At 39.2% G+C, this 21,393-nt stretch overlaps 1 protein-coding gene across 9 annotated transcripts in view; it reads left to right on the forward strand.

The window, feature by feature from the left end:
- ARHGEF7 (Rho guanine nucleotide exchange factor 7) overlaps positions 1-21,393 on the forward strand; it is a 132,488-nt gene that overhangs the window by 83,186 nt on the left and 27,909 nt on the right. For all 9 annotated transcript variants that reach the window (XR_010883800.1, XM_067294020.1, XM_067294015.1 and 6 more), the window contains exons 9-14: positions 421-543; positions 11,163-11,301; positions 14,970-15,029; positions 16,225-16,371; positions 17,619-17,705; positions 20,657-20,735. Coding sequence is in view for 8 of the 9 variants with exons in the window: in XM_067294020.1 (XP_067150121.1) it covers positions 421-543; positions 11,163-11,301; positions 14,970-15,029; positions 16,225-16,371; positions 17,619-17,705; positions 20,657-20,735 (635 nt within the window). In the remaining variant the exon portion in view is untranslated. The remainder of the gene's footprint in view (positions 1-420; positions 544-11,162; positions 11,302-14,969; positions 15,030-16,224; positions 16,372-17,618; positions 17,706-20,656; positions 20,736-21,393) is intronic.

The following is a 21,393-nucleotide window of genomic DNA, read 5'->3' on the forward strand; positions in this document are numbered from 1 at the left end:
CTTATAAGATTTGGCATGGCATAAAGATGGATAGTAACTCTTCTAACCAACGGAATAATTGACTAAAACATCAAATCATAATCCTAAACAGCATACTAACTGCCAGTGTAATTTTTTTGAAAAAAGGCAGCCAAAATGACCATCACAGAGGTATATGCTGTACTTTGCCTGCACTGTGGTGGCATAACCAGGTAGCTACAGGCTTGAAACTGTAGAGATGGAAGAGAAGGCTGTTGTCTGCCTGTCAGTGACCACAGAAATCTATCCATTGATTTAAAGGGGGGGGGGGCCGCAGGAGGGAATCAAATGAACTGAGTAGAAGTTGCTCAATAAGAGCATGCCCTGTTTTTCCAGTCTTACTTATTTTTGTGTCTCTTTGATATGACTTTAATTTCATCTTCTTTATCATTCCATTTTTAGGTTGCCTGAAGCTCAGCAGAGGGTTGGAGGATGTTTTCTAAATTTGATGCCACAAATGAAAAGCTTATACCTTGCATACTGTGCCAACCATCCATCAGCAGTAAATGTTCTCACAGAACACAGGTACGTTTACTTTGTAGTCTTTTAAATCTCATACAAGAAAAGCGCATAAAATACACTTGTGCTCTAAAGCTCAGATGTCTTTTCTGCCAAGCATTCAGTATGGTAAGGCTTGTTTCAAATAAATAAATAAATAAAATCCATATTTCAAAGCTCTTTCATGCAGTCAGGACCAGCTTGTCACTTTTAACAGTGTGTTATCAACTATTAGAGAGGATTTTCTCATTTAAAGTACAAATGCTGGACCCTGAACATGTAAAACAAACTGTAGCAATTATCATCTTCATTTTAGGAACATGCAGACAAAAATAACTTGTCTGTGAGACTGTGGCATTACTGATTTAATTACTAGTAGCCTTTTTATGCAGTTGGTTAATTGTAACTTAGCCCTGTAAAATCCAATAAATATGTAAACATATGCTTAACTTTATATTGGTGTATGGTATACCCTTAGTTTTACTTTTCTGAGTGATATGAAAGCAGCATGAACTTTTTAAGTTTACAAAAGTAGTATTTCCTGTTTATAAGAAGTAGGATGCTGAGTTAACGTGATAGAGGTTGCTCAGCTTCAGGACTGACCTTGAATACGGACAGAAGTTGCATGCCCTATATCATATTGAGAGAGGAATGTTGAAACCAGACATTCCTGAAAACATACTTCTTTTAATCAAATTTCCCTATATATACTCCTGATGAGCACGTGCTGCAGCAGCTGTTACAGGGCTTGGTGCTGTTTATCTTTGCTTGCGGTGCAGGACAGAACCATGACCACCTCTGGAACGTTATACAGGACATGCTAGCAGAGGATACCTGTTCTTTTCACTTTCTCCCTCCCTTTTTTTTGTCTTGCTGTGAAGAACCAAAATAGAGGTATTCTTCAGTCTCCCTAAACAAAGAGATGGCAAAGAGCATAATTGACTTGTTTTCTATATAGCGTTAACTTCTTCCAGGAACTTGTGTCTTATTTGAATGGTAGCATTGTGCGGCCTAACTGTGACTCTTATTCATAACAGTGTAAACCAAAAACCTAGCTGTCAAATACTATGAACTATCATTTTTTGTTAACAAGAGTTCTCCTCCCCCACCCCCCCACCCCTTTGAAAAATTAAGCTGGCACTCCCGTTGCAATTTAGACAGGAAGAAGATGCTCTTTGTCAAAGGCAATGAAGAAAGAAAATTAAACACGACAAAATATGTTTAAAAATCCCTAATGAAATCTTTGTGTTTGTTTTCTTTCTAATGGCCTACTTCAAATACCATTCTCTGTAAATGGTGAAATACTTAGGTGATCCAAGCCTTTTTTTTTATATACTCTTAGGCTAAGATTTTTTTTTCTGTTTGTGCCTTTATGCTCTTTAGATCTGGGATCTAATCTATAAATGGGAAATAGGAGGTGATAGAAAAGTAAGCATCTGTATTTCTGAATATTTGGAGATACTTATAAAGGATTATCCTATGTTTCAAAGCTCTTGGAAATAGAGGAAACAGCCATGTCTGCAAAACAATGATTAAAATGCAGAGAAGAAAAGTTAATTGTTTGGTAACAGAGAAGAAAAACATTTCTTCCCTTTTGTGCGGCTTTGGACACATGTTGTCTAAAAAAAGATAGACTTCTGGTCTGTAAAGTCAATTTGATAACAAAGCCTGATGGAGACAATATAAGTATCACAGTTAATTAAATAATTTGGATGTAAAAGTAGGTTCAAAGCAATTGTATTGCTCGTAAGAGGCAGCACAAAGGGAGATGAGTTCTGATGAATTCTAATGCCATTTTGTTGGAACACATGGGTCAGCAAAAGTGAACCCTGTCTTTTTTTTTTTTTTGCCTCTATTTCAATATTTTAAACCCTTCGTTTTTGTTTAACACCATTGCAGTACGTAGCAAGTGACTCGACCAGAAATTCTGCTTGTTAAAGCTACCATGAAGGAGTTAGAAACTGACTTTAAACAATTCTAAAACTTTTCCTCTTTCATAGAATGCCAGAAACCTTTTAATTATGTGGTTTTAAAGGTAAGGGGAGTAGCAAACTGATTGAAAGCATGAAGGAAAATACTTAGTTGAAATGCCTCCCCTCACCCTCATAAAAGCATCCCTCATAAACCTTAATGCTAAATTACTGTGAGGTTTGAGGACAGTCATGGCTGTAATAGTAATGAAACAATTATACTTCAGTTTGAATTCAATTAATATTGAACTGGAATTTTTCAGAGTTGTCAAATTCAGAGGTTAAGATTTTTAAGAAAGTGTTATGATTTGTTGGCTGTTTTTGTGGTATAGTTTTAATGGAGGGACCAAAAACATCATATGTGTTTCAACAACAACAAAAATATAGCAGGGAAATAGATATGTTTGCCAAATTTTTCATTTTGAATAGTGTATTCATGACAGTTATGCTGATTCAATAGTATTTTAGAGGAAAAAAGAAGGGTCTATAGCGATTTCATCTGAAACATAAGAAATTCTTACTGAATTCTTACATCATTAGGTTATTTCTTGCCATTAACTGTGTGCACTTCATAAACGGAACACGTCTGCATAAGGTATACTTTGGAAATGCTTGCTACAAAAGACCTAGCACATGGTATAAAAAGTCAGCTTCTGATATCACAAAATTAGTATTTTCTACAGTTTATTAAATTCATTTAATTTTGGTAGGGACTATATCAACAAAAATGAAACAAAAATCTCCTGGATAATTGCTTTAGGGAGACTTCAGAATTTTTTTACCTTTCTTTTTTTTTAATTCTATAATACACTAGTTTTATTACTACATTTTTATTGTTGTTGGCTGAAAAGAACTTAAAGGAAATTGGCTACCATTTTAAAGCATTAATTATATGATTTCTTTAACTAGTTGGAACATGGCAACATCAAAATAATTATGAACATTCATGTGGCTTAATGGAATATTATACATGTGAAGTTTTTACTCTGTTAGTTTCTCAACTGTCATGCATGTACTTTGAGTAGTGTTGTAATACCTGTTAAAAATTTTTTTTATATATATAGATACACACATATACACACTGTTGATGTTAATTCAATATTATTTTGGAATGGTAGTTAAAAGCTTCATATTTTTCTGGAAAGGTTTTTCAATCATCAATTCTAAACAGTAGCTCTTGGGTTAAGGCTGGAGACTTAAAAGGGGCATTCAATGGGAATGTGACTGTCTTTTCATGCCATTCAGTATGAATTCCAGTCTGATTAGCTTCCTGTTTCTCCTCTTTGTGGTTTGCTTCTTGGTTGTACATAACTGCAACATGAGAAGAGTCTTATTCAATTAGTATAAGATATAAGGTGTATATATATTGAACAAGTTGGGGAGGAAGGGTTAGCTTTTGTTTTCCTTCATGAATGAGTGGTCTTTCAAGCTCAAATCCACAAAGCCACAAACATTTTTCATTTCCTTAAGTTAAATAGGTAATCAAAATAAACTATTGAAATGAATACCAATAAAGAGACCTTGAATGTAGGTAAATAGGCAGAAATGGGAATAAAGCCTAATCCAGCCCATAAGGGAATTCTGGTGCCAGACTAAATGTTTCTGAGGTGGTATTTGCCTCTGACAAGAACAACAAAAAATCTTCTGCTTCATCACTTTTATTAAGTTTGGAACACTGTGAGCAAACTTACTTGGTTCCAGCTGTGGCACTGTAACTTTTATCGGAGTATCAGAGTTGCTACTCAACATCAGTTCTCCAATGTTATACAGTCTTGAAATCAGATAGGTGGAGGTTTTGTTTTCCTTTTTCGTTTTTCTTTTTTTTTGTCTTGGGAGCTGCTTGAGAGCCATTGCATAATTTTTGTTTTCCTGTTTTTGTAGTCTGTGTTCTTGATGCTGTTTTTTCCTTGTGGTCAACTTTGCTGCTTCTCCTATGTAGTCTGTTATCCATTGACATTTGAACTGCCGTTTTCATTTGTACACGCACATAGTGCCATTGACTGTTCTTACCTGCAGTTTTTTTCTGGCCTGCCCCCTTGGTTTGTAGGGGTCTGGCATTGTGCTTGCTTGTGTCTTAAGCCACTGATTACAGCGTGGAGATGGAGCTTGCCAGGTATAGCTGGGTGATGCCTCTTGCTGAGGTCAGTGTGTGTTTCCACCACTGGCTCTTTGCTTGTTCTCCTTGTTCCCTTCTCTCACAGTGGCTGTAGTGCCAGTGTATGTACATGCTCCCTATTTTCTTTACATTATTCAATAACAGTTACATCTATTTGGCTTCTTTATATGAAATCTGAGTTTCTAATATCCTATAGTTTTTCTTGAAAGTCCCAGTTCAAGTGCAAGGGTAGGTGAGGATTGTTTTTATTGTTTTTGGAGAGAATTTTGCTAGCTGGTCAGAGCGGTACTGCCTCAAGTGCACGGTGTTTGATCAGAGTAGCGTTGGTTGCCATGTGTGCTTCTGATCATAGAAATAAGTTTGCCATCTTGTAGGAGAAGAAGCAGGATAAGCAACCTAAGGCAAGGAAGAAAGTAAAAGAATTTCCCTCAAATCAATTAAAAAAAAAAAAAGGCAGTTGGATACAAAGTACTGAAATAGATAATGGCAGAGGAGGAAGGAGTCATAGCAACATGAGATGTTATGTATCTGGGAAAGATCACAAGCCACAAAGTTTATTGCAAGGGGAAACTCCAGCAAAGGAAAAGAGAAGGAAGAGGCTAGGACTGGGACTGTACTTGGGCTGTGTCTAAAATGACAAGTGAAAAGACTTTTCCATGTCAAATAGAAAAGTGGATCACAGTTAAAGAAAAAAAAGCCTAAATGTCCTCACCTATAAGTTGATACAGAATTCTTCTGAAGAAATATGGAGAGTATAGGCCATTAATATTGTTAGTGTAATCAATATTAAATATGTAATTTTGAGGAGAGAGAGGTTTTAAGTTGACATGGTGTCATTTAAACAAACTGGAAGAAAAATGTTTCTGAAAGAAACTTAAATTGGTACATGTCTGCTTATTCTTTATTCTGCAAAATGACAAATATTGAGCCAATTTTCAGTTGGAGGAAACTTATTATCAAAATCTAAGTCTCATTCAAAACCCCAGTTTTGCTAGATTCTGCTGAATGATACGTCGCAGGCATGTTCTGTTCTTGCTCCCTGACCTAGCAGTCTGGATAAACCCTGTGGCACTGCAGCCCCACAGTTGCTCCAAGTAACTGGAGCGTGGCCTAGAGCTCAGCTCGAGTCAGAGAGCTCCTTGTGCCTCCCCCACGTGCGTGCATCCCCGAGCCTGTGAGCGCGCGGGCTGATGTCATGCGCCGAGCCCCAGTCCCCGAGCGAGCCAGGAGCTGGACTGGGAAGTTGGGCACTAGGAGAGGAAAAGCTGCGGTTGCGGGGCCGCTGAGCCAAGCTTTGCCACGGTGCTCTCAAAATGCGGTGTCTCTGTGCTGTCCTCAGACCCCTCAGCAGTGATAGCTCGTGCTCCATCTATTACAAACAGAGACCTACTTCAGAAGTGTAAGTTGTAATCTTAAACATATATGCCTTACTTCCTGGATGTTTTTTTCCCCTCAGGTTTAAATGGTGCTCTTCCCCCCCCCCCCCCCCCCCGCTTCTGTTGCTGTAGACACATCTGAACTTGTTTTCTTCCCTCCCCCCAGTCTGAACTGCAGCTTTTGAGGCAGCTCTGGAGCTGCACTACGAAAGAGTTGAATGTGTTAATAAGGTCTAAGGACACTCTTCACAGGGACTTCTAAAATAATCTCTTGTTGAGTTAACTTTAGTTTGGAGGGAAGGGAGAACTCTTGAGCTAGAGATTTCAGGATAAATGAAGCAGAGCCCTTTTGTATGCTTTTTTTTTTTTTTTTTGCATTTTACTCTGTAAAATAATTCAAGCAGTGAATTGAAATTATCTTTGCTGCTTCTTTCTGAAGAAGGTACTTACGGTAGGCAGTTGTGACTAAGTTGATGATTAAACTGTTAAATAGATTTTCTTGTTCAGCTAAATAATACTTTTTTTCATATGTACTTAGCTGTGGGCCAGAATTTTACTTACAAATACTGAGTAGGAAAGTGCAGTACTTGCAAGCATCAATAGAAATTGTGACATGAAAGAGCTATTGTCTTTGTCAAAACAGCTGTGCTCTTAAGCTAACAACACTGTTTTTTAAGCTACCGTTAAATAAAAGCCAGTTGTGAGCTGTTATTATATTCCAATATAATATTATATATTATATTCCAAACTGTTTTCCCCCCCCCTCCCATTTTACTGAAAGTAAACCTTTCTGTTTTGTTTCAATCTTGTGTTTGTCTATTGTGAATAGATGAAGGACGCTCACTTTTAGATTTGAGTTAAAGGTGTGTCCTTTTCAACAAGGTTATTTTATAGTCTTGAAGCTGCAGGGGTAGCAGGTTATTTTAGCAGACTAGTAACAGAGTCTGCACAGTTAAACCACTCAAGTTTTTGGTCCTGTTGTATTGAAAGAATACATATCTATATACACATACACACACACAAATTCTAGAGTTTGAATAAGGTAGCATGTCAAAACTTGTAAGAGCAATGTATAGAAGTGTATGAAAGAAAACATTGTCTTCTTAGGAATGTTGGGAGGAAAATTGTGTAATTCAGTTTTAATTACACCTATTAACACTGCTCTGTTTCAAAGGCTTCCTGATGATGCCATTGTTCAGCATGTTTTTCAGGACTTTGCATATATTTCAAGTGAGCTGAGGTTTAAACTTGCTCTGTAAGTTCTTATGCTGTGATTAAGTAAAAATGATGTGATAAACAACAAGGTTTCTTATGTTGAAGAGCAGTGAGTAGCTTGGAAACAGCTGTAACAAGTGGGTAGAGTGTGTTTAGTTGAAAGGGATTGAAAAAGTAGACACTGAAAATAAGTTAGTATTGGGTTTTTATTTCAGGCTTCAAAGTAGGTTATAGTGGGCTTTTTCCTGTTTTCTGCCAGATCTGTTTTACAATGCCAAAGTTAGGAATAAATGGAACAGTGATATGAAAATTAGAAATGTGAATGTGGGTGGAATGGGTTTGGTAGCCACAATGATCCTCCCCCTGTAGAGGCATTAAATTAAAAAAAAAAAAAAAGAAAAGAAAAAAAAGCATTGTGTTAGTTGGTAGCTCAGCAAATACCATTTCTATAAAGCATTTGTATGCGCACAGCAGCATGAAGAAGGCTAAAGTAATTAGGAGTAAAGATTTTTTTTTTATCCTTGCAATCTAAGAGCAAAAGTTAGCATTGTTCAGAACAGTGTTAAATTGAATGGCCTGTGGTGTTCATAATCAGAATGTATTGTACAAGGTACTGGTATGTTGGGGAGAAAAGAAAAGCAACATAGAGGTGCATATAGATAGTGCTGCCTGAAGTGGGGAAGAAAAACAAAAAATGTGAAAGGAAGCAATTTAAAAAGCGAGACAGCAAGGGCTGTATATATGAATGAAGCAAACAAAAGGCAAAGAATGGGTTTAAATGTTTGCTTCCTGTTAGTTCTCATAGCAAATGCCTATCACTTAAAAAAAAAAAAAAAAAAAAAGGTTTGCTTGAAGATGCTTATCAAGTACCATATATGCTCTCACTTCGTTGTGCTGGCCTGGGTATGGGGTGCATGCAGGTAGAATTAATGGATAAAAACAAACAAAAAAAGGTAATGGCATAGAAGACCAATGTTATATAATTAATGAACTGAAATTTAAAACCATTGAGTTCCTGGAGACAGAAAGGCTTTCATAGGTAAGCTTTGGTAAAACTTCCTGTAGAAACTGAGCACTGTACTCTCATCTGTCCACCCCTTCACTCTGCTGGAGACAACTGCCCCCCTACAGCTGAGTCAGCAGGAGAGGGTGTGCAACCACGCCTCAGCCATTACACCTAAGGTTCCAGTGAATTAGCCTAAATCCTCCGTGAACAAGTAGCTAGTAATACAGTAAACCAATATAAATATGAGTCAAAATCCTTTGTCTTGTTTAGGGTGCCACCAGAATCGGTTGTCACGTTCTGAAATAGGAGTGTTTTTTTTTCTTGTTTTTTGTTTTTTATGCTGAGTGAGGGATATGCCTGAGAAGGCTTAAGATAAAGTAGATCTTGAGCATCAGGGTATTCAGAGTTGGGCAGCCTTATTTCTTAAATTTATATTTAAGCCAAAAAAGCATTCAGGTTTATCTGTGTTACATTGTCATAACTTTCCATGCAACTTAAGGTAAGAGGTCTTCCATGAGTTTTAGTTAATTTTGACTTAAACCTGATCTTGCTTTGAGCTGATTTTAGGAAAGCCTGGAGTTGCTGATATATGTCACTTGGGAAAGGGATTTGGGAAGTCTGCACTGTGGAGCTGGGGGCTTTCTGAAGTGTGCTGAACTGTTTTCTTTGGATCTTTAAAATGCAGAGCAGCTGTTGGAAAACTCTCTCAGCTGCTTTCTCAGTTTTGCAGTTCAGAACAGCAAAAATGGTATAAACAGATGCACTGAGAAGTGCCTGGGCCTGGTTAGAATGGATATGAAGTGCTCTAAAAGAGGTTGCATAAAGTTATGCTGTGCCTGGCAATTCAGAAACAGTATTGCATGTATTTGAACAAGGCAGTGTAGGTAAATACAAGTTGGCTAATCTGAAGACTGTAGAAGCTTGCAATAACTGCATGGAAAAGTATACTGTTCTGTAAATTTGGGGAAGCTTTAAATGTTTAACAGCCAGGAGGAGAGAGAGATGGGTGGATGATGGGTAGAGCACTTGCATAAGATACTTGGTTCATGCTGTTGTTTTGTTCTTCTCATCCATTTGGATAGATGACACTAATCAGCTGCTAGTTGTGAGCTGTTAGTTGTTCTGGAATGGGCAGGGGTGCGGGGGTGGCTGGGAAGACAGGTCTGTTTTGTGCTGTTTAATGCTTTTATATAGCATGCCTCACTATGGTATTTGAGTATATGTATTTTGGTGTATTATGGCAGTGTCCTATCATTGTTTTTTTTCTACAGGAACTGATCAGATCACAGTTTGCTTTCACTTCTCAATGAATACACCCTCCTCTAAACTTGGAGATATTTGCCCTTCCAAATTTGTTATCCAGGCTAAAATAAAAAGAAAGTTTCTCTAGTGGCATTCCTTTGTATTGGAATAATTGGTTAGTTTGTTAATGTGGCCATAATATATAAGTGTTCCTTCTTTGTTGCTCTTTGATGTTTAAGTCTGTGTTTTTAAAAATAATGAGTCTGGTAGCTGGCTAAGACTTCCTTTGAAAGGTGAGATTATGCTAATAACTAGGGGAAAAAAATGCATTAAGTGGTAATTCTAACCTGTGAGGACCTACTGATGCTAATCAGTTGGAAGTAAAGACTTTCCGAACATGTTAGCCTAGAATTTAGATGAGTGTGACAAGAGAATAGCTTTCTTCTGAGAACTAGTGAATTTACTATGAAAAAGGGCTCACAAAACGAGCAAAGCCATGTGCAGATGTCTAGAATTGCACAGCTTGAATGCAGAAAGATCTTATCTTTTTTAATAAGTGACTTTCTGAATTTCCTTTATTTAGATTTTTGTCTTCAGAATCTCATGTTCTTCTGGAACAGGAGTTTTCTGAGGTTTGCAGATAAGCCCAAGTGCTGTTGTCCCTTCCTTTCCCCAAGAAAAGGACTAATTTTGTTCCTGGTCATATAAGCTCTTGAAAATCCTGTCCTTGACCTCTATGTTAGTTTTCTGAAATCTTTGCTTTATTAGGAAGCTAAAAATGTAGATACTGTAAGTTTTCTTTGATAGTAAAATGAGCTTTAATTCCCATGGTGCTCTGCTGCCTTTTCAGCTGTGTTAATGTAACAAATTGAAGGGCCATGCTGTAAAACAGTTCTCTGAAATGATCCAACTTCAAAAAACCCTCTGGGTAGAGGAAGTAGCAGTTCATGATATCTGGAGTGTGTGGGCTTCTTAAGCTGTCTTTGCTGCCAAAACAAGTGTGTTGGCTAATTTTACCCTCAGTGAAGCCATAACTTATAGGAGAATGAACTGCATATTAATTATTTTTTACTATGGTCTACCATTTGTATGGCTGTTGGTTAGTTGGCCACATTGCAATAAAACCTGTATGTGTGATATGAGGTTATTGAATACATACATGTGGGGAAAAAGAGTTCTAAAACATTCTTTGTCTTCACATTAGTGCCTGCCTTCTTCAAAATAGCACTACCTGGTAACCTGTTGTACTCAACACATGATTAAACATGGAGCCATTGACTGGTTTATGCTTGGACATTACCTATGTGAATTTCCCTTAGGGTCAGATGTCATTTTACTAGAATAAAAAGCTGAATAAAAAGCTGAGTAATGTACTTAAAATGTAGTGCAAATGACTATTCTGTAATCTTTGCTTGCATGGGCTGGCATTTAGGAGCTGTCTCTGGGCATCCATTGCCTAAAATGATGGGTTTGATCCGATGTCCATGGCTCCCATTGGATTAATGATGAAACCCAAATCTGCAAATGTCTTCCTTCATTTTATGTAATGCTGAACTGGATGTCAGCACTTACATTAAAAAGTAGTTCAAGTACACCTTATTTGACCTCTTGTTTTCTTGGCAAAATTCATTGCAGATTAAAGACTAGAGTAAAAAATTTAATGTAATATTAACTGTCTTGGTAATTTGGTCTTAATTTGTTTAAATATCTTGTGTGCACAGTGAGGAGCTAGGAGAATTCATGGAGATGAAAGGTGCCAACAGCCCTGGGATCCTTGTATTGACCACAGGCCTCAGCAAACCTTTTATGCGTCTGGATAAATACCCTACGTTACTCAAAGAACTTGAAAGGCACATGGAGGTATATCTTATCAGCATTTATGTTCCAGCTTAATGATGATTTGACAACAATTATTTTAAAGGTACATGTCAAACATGATGGGACCCAAAATAAAATTTGTTTGCTCTTCCTTCAGCCTTCTAAAAAATGGGCTCCAGTAGTTTAAAACTTAGTGTGGTCGCAGGGCCATGATCTCATTGCCATTACAGAGACATGGTGGGATAGCTTGCCTGACTGGAGTGCTGTCATGGATGGCTACGTGCTTTTTAGGAAAGACAGGCCAGGAAAGCGAGGTGGTGGAGTTGCTCTTTATGTGAGAGAGCAACTGGAATGTATTGAGCTGTGCCTAGGGGTGGATGAAGAGCGAGTCGAGAGCTTATGGGTAAGGATTAAAGGGCAGGCTAGCGTGGGTGACACTGTTGTGGGTGTTTACTACAGGCCACCTGATCAGAAAGAGGAAGTCGATGAGGCCTTCTACAGACAGCTGGAAGTAGCTTCACGATCCCAGGCCCTGGTTCTCATGGGGGACTTCAACCATCCTGATATCTGCTGGGAAGACAACACAGCTAGGCACAAACAGTCCTGGAGGTTCCTGCAGAGCATTGGTGACAACTTCTTGACACAGGTGGTGGAGGAGCCAACAAGGAGAGGTGTGCTGCTGGACCTCGTAGTAACAAACAAAGAAGGACTGGTGGAAGATGTGAAGGTCGGGGGCTGCCTTGGCTGCAGTGACCATGAGATGGTGGAGTTCAGGATCCTGCAAGGAGGAGGCAGGACAATAAGTAGGATCGCAACCCTGGAGTTCAGGAGAGCAAACTTTGGCCTCTTCAGGGACCTACTTGGAGGAATCCCATGGGTTATGGCCCTAGAAGGAAGGGGCGTTCAAGAGAGCTGGTTAATATTCAAACATCACTTCCTCCAAACTCAAGATCGGAGCATCCCTATGAGTAGGAAGTCAAGCAAGGAGGCAGGAGACCTGCATGGATGAGCAAGGAGCTCCTGGCAAAACTCAACCAGAAGAAGGAAGTATACAGAAAATGGAAAAGGGGACAGGCCACTTGGGAGGAATATAGGAACGTTGTCAGAGTATGCAGGGATGTGATAAGGAAGGCTAAGGCCCGTTTGGAATTAAATCTGGCTAGAGATGTCAAGGACAGCAAGAAGGGCTTCTTCAAATACATCAGTAGCAAGAGGAAGACTAGGGAAAATGTGGGCCCTTTGCTGAATGGGGTGGGTGCCCTGGTGACGAAGGATGCAGAGAAGTCGGAGTTGCTGAATGCCTTCTTTGCTTCAGTCTTTACTGCTCAGGCCAGCCCTCAGGAATCCCAGACTCTGGCAGCAAGAGAGAAAGTCTGGAGAAAGGAAGACTTTCCCTTGGTGGAGGAGGATTGGGTTAGAGATCATTTAAGCAAACTTGACACCCACAAATCCATGGGCCCTGATGGGATGCACCCATGAGTGCTGAGGGAGCTGGCGGATGTTATTGCTAAGCCACTCTCCATCATTGTCGAAAGGTCATGGAGGACAGGAGAGGTGCCTGAAGACTGGAAGAAAGCCAATGTCACCCCAGTCTTCAAAAAGGGCAAGAAGGAGGACCCAGGGAACTACAGGCCAGTCAGCCTCACCTGCATCCCTGGAAAGGGGATGGAGCAGCTCATCCTGGAGGCCATCTCCAAGCATGTGGAGGACAAGAAGGTGATCAGGAGTAGTCAGTAGGGCTTCCCCAAGGGGAAATCATGCTTAACCAATCTGATAGCCTTCTATGCTGGAATGACTGGCTGGGTAGATGAGGGGAGAGCAGTGGATGTTGTCTGTGTTGACTTCAGCAAGGCTTTTGACACTGTCTCCCATAACATCCTCATAGACAAGCTCAGGAAGTGTGGGTTAGATGAGTGGACAGTGAGGTGGATTGAGAACTGGCTGAATGGCAGAGCTCAGAGGGTTGTGATCAGCGGCGCAGAGTCTAGTTGGCAGCCTGTAGCTAGCGGTGTCCCCCAGGGGTCAGTACTGGGTCCAGTCTTGTTCAACTTCTTCATCAATGACCTGGATGAAGGGAGAGAGTGCACCCTCAGCAAGTTTGCAGATGATACAAAACTGGGAGGAGTGGCTGATACACCAGAAGGCTGTGCTGCCATTCAGAGAGACCTGGACAGGCTGGAGAGGTGGGCAGAGAGGAACCTCATGAAGTTCAACAAAGGCAAGTGCAGGTTCCTGCACTTAGGGAGGAATAACCCCCTGCACCAGTACAGGTTGGGGGGTGACCTGCTGGAAAGCAGCTCTGCGGAGAAGGACCTGGGAGTGCTGGTGGACACCAAGTTAAGCATGAGGCAGCAATGTGCCCTTGTGGCCAAGAAGGCCAATGGTATCCTGGGGTGCATCAGGAAGAGTGTTGCCAGCAGGTCGAGGGAGGTGATCCTCCCCTTCTCCTCAGCCCTGGTGAGGCCACACCTGGAGTCCTGTGTCCAGTTCTGGGCTCCCCAGTACAAGAGGGATGTGGCACTACTGGAGCAAGTCCAGCGAAGGGCTACAAAGATGATTAGGGGACTGGAGCATCTCTCTTATGAGGAAAGGCTGAGAGAGCTGGGCCTGTTTAGCCTGGAGAAGAGAAGGCTGAGAGGAGATCTTATCAATGTGTACAAGTATCTGAAGGGAGGGTGTCAAGAGAATGGGACCAGACTCTTTTCAGTGGTGCTGAGTGACAGGACGCGAGGCAACGGGCACAAACTGAAACACAGACACTTCCATCTGAATGTGAGGAGATACTTTTTCACTGTGAGGGTGACAGAGCACTGGAACAGGTTGCCCAGAGAGGTTGTGGAGTCTCCTTCTCTGGAGATATTCAAAACGCGCCTGGATGCAATCCTGTACAATGCGCTCTAGGTGACCCTGCTTGATCAGGGGGATTGGACTAGATGATCTCCAGAGGTCCCTTCCAGCCTCGGTGATTCTGTGATTCTGTGATAGTGCAGTAAAACTTCCACCAAAAGCTAAATATTTATCATAAAACTAGCCAGAGAGGCTAACTTTCACTTCTAGGTCAGTCTTGCTTGGTCTTCGGTTGACTTGATGTTGAATTTGTCTCCTGCACACTACTTGAAGCTACTTTATCCTATAGAAGGAATGCTGCTTCTCATCTTAACAATTCAACCTGTTGGACACATCACCAGGATAGTCCCCTTGACTTCTACTGAACACTGTCCAGTGATCGTTCTAATGTGGGAAGGTGTTTGAGGAACTGCTTCTGCATTTGCATTTTATAGGTTAGATTTTTGGGGTGTGATGGAGGGAGAGAAACAAAAAGCATATGGGTCTTTGTCTTGTCACACATTTTAATTTCAGTCAGTCAGTGACAGCATGCCATCTTAGTCTGGAAGGAATATAGGTTGTGACAAAGATGGCTAACATGACAAATTGGAAAGCAGTCTTTGATCTACTAGGCCTTGCAAAATTTGCTTGGCTCTCTTTTAAGCATAAGTAGAAATGTTATAAGTGACTCTTCATTTTTACTACAAACAAGACCACCAAAGTTTGATATAAAAATAAGGCTGTGAAAAGAGAGCAAATAGGTCTAAAATATTTTTTTATTTTACAGGATTGTTTGTTTGTTTACAGTTAAGCCTCTACAAAGAGTTTTGTTGTTTTTACTAGAACTAAAAGTATTATTGTATTTTTTTCCCCCTTGTTTTTAGGATTATCATCCGGATCGGACAGATATACAAAAATCCATGACTGCCTTCAAAAATCTTTCTGTAAGAATGATGAAAAATAGATATAATAGATGTTTTCTAATTTCACCTCCCTTTAGTTGTTTAAAAAAAAGTGAAGCTCTTCATATATTTTTGTCTAAGAAATTTTTATGTAAGAAAATTTTGAAAGCCTCGAAATTGATGCTGTGTGTGGACAGAGCTAAGGATGGCAATTTGTTGGGGAGTTACAGCAGATAGACTGTCAACATAACAGAGCTACACATGCATTTCTCACCTCTCAGTCTGCCCTTTTGCTCAGGCTTCATCTCCACTTTATACTAGTGCTAATATAACTAGTGGCTTGGAGAAGGGCTTCTTTACAACACTTAAGAGAATATTTTCTGAGTTTTCCTTCTAGAGAAATGGTGTTGGAGTTGGGGGATGTAGGAGGAAAGGAAAAGTGCTAATAAAACTTAGAAGATGAAGAACTCTTATGGATAATCAGGAGGGACAAGTCTGATTTGAGCAAATGAGCTGTCTGCTAAGAGATGCAGCAAGCTTATGTTTAACACAGTCTCAGTTACAAAATACTTAAAGTTTTAAGAAGTGAGAGCTGGTGGTAGCCTAGTAATTTTTTTTTATCTTTTTAAGCACAAATTTGCTGTTGTCTGTGTTCCAAAGAAGCTTGGGGATCCCGTTCTGTTGGGTGACCTACAACTAGGAGGAAGCAATTCTTGTTCTGAAGAATTCAAATGAATTAAGTGGAAGTATAGCTAGTAGATATGTTATAAAAATAGCTAGGAGATATGTTATAAAAACAGGTGCACACGGTCATACACACATTATTTGCGCAGTTGGCGCAACTCGTCTTACTACAGAAGGATACTTTATGTATGGTCATGAATATACATGACAACTATATTACTATTTTGTGCTTAGTCTAGCCATTTTTGGTTAGACATACACTGCTGGCTTAAAATTCATAGGAAAAAGAAATTTGAGAAACATGGCTGTGACTGTGAATTAGGTAGAGTAATTGAGGTCAGTATATTGAAAGGAAAAGTAATATTGAAATTAACAAAACTGATTTTATAAGAAATACTGCTAATAATCATCTAAATGAAATGCTTTAGATTAGATACTGTCTTCTGTGTACTACAAGCACAACAGTAAATACAACTGTAGTGCTATTTATACCCTTAACCTACTGCAAATTAGGTGAATTGATAGACGTGGTATTTTTCCCTATGTCTACTAGGCACAGTGTCAAGAAGTACGGAAACGGAAAGAACTTGAACTACAAATACTGACAGAAGCTATCCGTTGTTGGGAGGGAGAGGACATTAAAACACTTGGCAATGTAATTTACATGTCCCAGGTCATGATTCAGTGTGCTGGAAGTGAGGTAATGTAGTTTCAATCTTCATTGTCAGTCTTTCTTTCCCTTCTGCAATTAAATTAATAATAATCATCGTGTAGCAGAAGTAAACAGAATGCTTCAGAGACACTAAGCACTACAGTCTTTCTGTACTGTTTTAAGACTTTTGTCATGAAAAACTTTTCCTCAAAGGTGGATGGTCTCAGCTGTAAAATTGACTGAAACATAGTCAAATATAGCAGTTAAAATCATCTTAAAATGTTTCTAACGGACTGTTTCCAAAATGCATAATACATAAAGAGGATCTTCTATAAATAGTTCTGTTACAGAATCATTTGGCAAAGCAATTATTACTGCATGTACAACAAAAACTTCCAAATGTCGTATTGTATGGTGTCTGGGGCCCACTTCTCCCTCACAGTTTTGGCCACTTTGCTCAGTTTTAAAATACATATTTTAAAATACAAGCTTGAGAAACAAGTGGTTTTGGAGAATAAGGATAAAAGGAAATTTGCACATTTTGGAAGCTACCAGTTGATTATAGACCTGTTTTACAGTGCCTGAAAATTTCTGCTATTTAATTAGAAAACTTAGCAGGAGTCTATTCACTAGTTAGTAGAGAAGTATCTAATTCTCAGCAGACATTGCCACAACTGGCATCAAAAGGAAAACTGGCAGACTCTGCAGAAAGACCAGAGACTGGTCACAGGGTGCTGTGAGTGTCAGTGACCAGAACCAGAACAAATCATGGAGTATTTTCATTGCAAATATGAGCATTATTACTTTTCTTTTATATTCCTTTTCCACTTCATAATAATAATGATAATAATAACAACCCACATCATATAAAAATCTGATCTCTCCAATTTGAAACATTGAGGCCTTGACATTCTTAAGTATGTCCATCTAAATTGTATTAAGAAATATATCCAATATATAATTTTGGTTTTGCTGAAATCAGTGAAACACTTGCTATCAAATTAAACACAGACAGTATTTCACCCAGAATGTAAAATTTCTTTATTAAAATATTAGGCTGTACTCTCAAGGGAGTAGTATGGGCATGTGTTACTTACACTTTTCAAGTAGAAAATCAAATAATTCTTGCTCTTTTTATTATTTTTATGTAGTGTTAGTTTTGCCAATGGCAAATATTTGTGGAGTAACTATGGAATTATAACACTGGAGATGGTTTTAATTAAAAAAAAAAAAAAAGAGAAGAGGGGGCTTGTGAGGTGATGTTGTATTTACACTTTTTTTTTTTTTTTGATAAGGAAAAGAATGAAAGATATCTTCTTCTCTTCCCTAACATTTTGCTAATGTTGTCTGCCAGCCCGAGAATGAGTGGGTTCATCTATCAGGTAAAGTAATATTTGTACTTATGTGTATAAATGTGTTGGGGGTGGTGTTCTTTCTCCAAATGGTAATTCATAGAAAACTTGAAAAGGATTATTAAACTTCTGCATGTACAAAGAGAAAAGGTGATTTCTACAATAAGAACTAGTGATCTGGTTTATATAATACTGGGCTAGAAGGTGAAGCCTGGATTCCGTTTTTGCAGCTGATGCACTGTGTGACTATGAACAAGTTATTTAACCTCTGTACTTGTTAGTACTAGTTCATGAAAGGAAATATCAGTAGCTTTTTAGATCTACATAGGAAAGTGATGTTGTTGTACAGGTTTGTTAGTGCTCTTCTGGCTACTGCTTGAGTCTTACCAAAATTGCACAGCGCTCTTAAGCTTGCATTGGTGTGAGTTAGGCTGTCCTACCATCTAGTCCTTTAGGTGTGTCTACATTAGTGTGTTACTTTCGAATCAGGAGAGCATTTCTGAAATTTATCTTCTAGTTGTCCTTCTTTACTGTCCTTTGGGTCATGCTGTGGAAGTAGTCTCAGAGCTCAAAACTGGATTCTCTTTGAATGAAGCTAAACTGGAAAATGTGCTCCAGAAGTGCACCTGATCTGCTCCAAATTACTGACTGGCACTCAGTCCACGGCACCAGCCTAGAATTAGCCCAGTGTAAAAGCACCTGCAGTGCACATACAATGTGGTCTTCAGGACCCTAGCACCAGGTGTTTCACTTTACAAATCCACTACTCACTGTTACTAGAGACACTCTTTGAGCCTGCTTTCCCACTACAGAAATAGAGCAACCTTGCTACAGTGCAGTAGGATCAGTGCTGATTGGGTTGGCTCCATTGTAGCTCTAGGGTACCTTTCCCAGAAGCATGCTGGGTTTGTAGTTCCAAAGACTCCTAAGAGCTGAGGTTGAAGCAAATGCACAGTCTTTAACTTTTTGAAGTCTTTATAAATGTTCTTCAGTAAGTATTGCTCCATGGTTTTCAGACGTCACAGTCAAACACCAAAAGCAAGGGGAAAAACTGAAACGAAGTTCTTGAAGGAGCACAGGATTTCACCAGCTATAAGTACTTCTGTAAACCATGTTCTTGAACAGTTTGTTCCTTTTGTCTGCGTTTTCCTCTGTTGAATGCAAAACTGTTGATTTCGTCATAGGTTCTCAATTGATATTCCTAACACTGAGAACTTCCCAAATTCTAATGACTACATTTTCACAGCAAGGCAAAGTTATTTCATCACATTATTTCATCATGTTATGTCTATGAGCCAGTGGCCAGGAGCTGTGTATAGTTTGCATATCAGGTGCGTTCTGGATTTGTTCTGAGTTCCTTGTCTCAGACCTGGGATATGGACAGAAGATGATGCAACTCCCTCAGCCTTTCCCAGAGAAACCATGCCATTGAAGGCAGTATGTTTACACACTTCTGTCCCTGGTTGGTGCACATCTACTTGCAGGGAGCAAAAGATCATTCCTAATCCCCACAGTTTAGATGTAAACGACATAAGCTTTGATGTACACCACACCCTATATGTATTTCTGAATATTCCAGTTGTTGGCAGTCTTCAGATATTCTAATTTGTAGTGCTTACATCTACCACATGAGCTAATGGGGAGTAACTTTTAGCAGTGGTAAACTGAAGTCATTGTAAGGTATACGAGACATGCTTTGCCTGAGGGCTTCACAGTTGTTTGTTGAAAGAAAGGGAATGTAGATGGTTCACATAAGTTTAGTTCTAGCTTCTGTGTCTGTTCTGTTGACTTTGTACCTCTTCTCTCCATGTACCTCAGCTGATCTCATCTTTCTCTACCACTAGCCTTTTGCTTGGTGTATCCCCTTTTCACCTCTCCAAGCCATTCTTGTACCTCTCTCTGTGTGGCTGTGTATTCTCTGTTACTCATGGATCAGCAACACTTGAAAACCAAGAAAGAGAATTTTAGGCTGCATTGTAGTACATGATGTGACCATGTGTCCTCCAGTGAAGGAGCTGTTACAGGAAAGCTCTATCTTTTGGCATCTTGGGCTTGAGCATGCTTTGTGCAGGCATAATATCAAGTGATTTGAGTTGCCAGGCTTGTAAGAAACCTTTGTTCTATCATTCAGTAATAAAAAAACAGAGATTTTTTTTTTCTTCTGTTTGCACTTTTGTCAGTATGTGCTGAGCAGTGTTTTTGTACAGGAGAATAAAAGGGCCATCTTAAAGAACTTTAATAGAAGTTGCATTTTTGGTAAAGCCTTTCATCTTGACAGTATTCAGTGTTCATCTCTTCTTCAGTGTTTCTAGAGGGGTAACATGTTAATCTAAACTTACATTTTTTTCCAGCTTTACTGAGTTTAAAATGAGAGAAGGTTATCTTCTGCAAAATAAATATGTTCTTCTGAAACTTTACAAACTTCTTTGAAGGTGTAAACTGCTTTTGTTTTCTTTCCCCAAATATTTCTGTGAGTGAATTTAGCAGTGGGGATGTTAGAGACCTAAATCTTCACTTAAAAAAAAAAAAAGTATTTGTCTACTGGAATGTTCTTTTATAAACATACTTGTACCACAGGCATTATTTTAAGAGCTAATCAGGCAGTTCATAAACAAATGTGCTTGAAGATCAGTCACTATTGCCTCCAGGTGTGTAACATGGATGTCCCCAAAGGTCTTAACTCCAGGAACCTGAGGCTGTAATGAATGACTGCTGATGTGATTGTATGGATTTGTAGCCTGTTCAGATTTCAAGTTGATTCCTTAAAGTCACAGATGTCATCTGCAAAAGTTGAGCATATGAAAACTTCCAGTACAAGCTGTCTGTGTGGATTTTTAAATATTTTATACCCGTCAGTATGCTTGCATTTGCTGATATACTTTATGTGCCTGTCTTTGTTCAGAGCTTTAAATGTTTATATCCCGTACTTCGTAATGTTTTTGTATCTTTTGGATTTAATGTCAGTGTTACTGCTTTTATAGGGAAAACTACCAATGACAGGAATGACTATCACAAAGCTAGAAGACAGTGAAAATCATAAAAATGCATTTGAAATATCAGGTAATGGTCATAAATATTTTTATTTACTATTTACTCCAGTGTATGCTCTTTCAAATGTCAGATTATGCAAACCTTGTAAGGCAGGTACCCAGAGCTTCACTTGAAAGTTTTTTTTTTTACCACCTGTTTTGAACAGTTAGCAGGCTAATTTGTCTTTCCATGGGATTCATCCTCAAATTTCTGTATTTTAATTGATGGAGGGAGTAGCTTTGAAGAATATCCTATAGAGTCAACCAGTTCAGACTATGCTACTTCCTGGAAGGAAGGGAATTCCAGAGGCTCTGGAAGAGCTTTAATCAAGAGCTTTCTTCTAGAAATGGTCTGTTTCCTCACTGAGACATCAGTGTCTCTGCTGATCATGATTGCAGTTGCACTTGCTTTGGGAATCTTCTGTCTGTTAGGTACTTTGTTTCAGCATATACTTTAATTCCATGGTGGGTTTAAAGAACTGCGGGCCCATTACTGAAGTCAGAATCCTGGGAAGATACACTGCAGAGCAGGATCCACACTGTGGAGTTTTGTACCTTCTTTCAGTTCCAGGATCACTTCTGTCTCCAGGCAGGTTCATTAGGGTAACTTTGACTCTCTCAAGTGGCAGGCGGTGTCACACATCTGTGCTGTGATATGGAAGGAAACAGCTGTTGATGGTGTTTGTTCT

Source organism: Apteryx mantelli, chromosome 1 (genome assembly GCF_036417845.1).
Source record: "Apteryx mantelli isolate bAptMan1 chromosome 1, bAptMan1.hap1, whole genome shotgun sequence".
Classification (NCBI taxonomy): Eukaryota; Metazoa; Chordata; class Aves; order Apterygiformes; family Apterygidae; genus Apteryx; species Apteryx mantelli.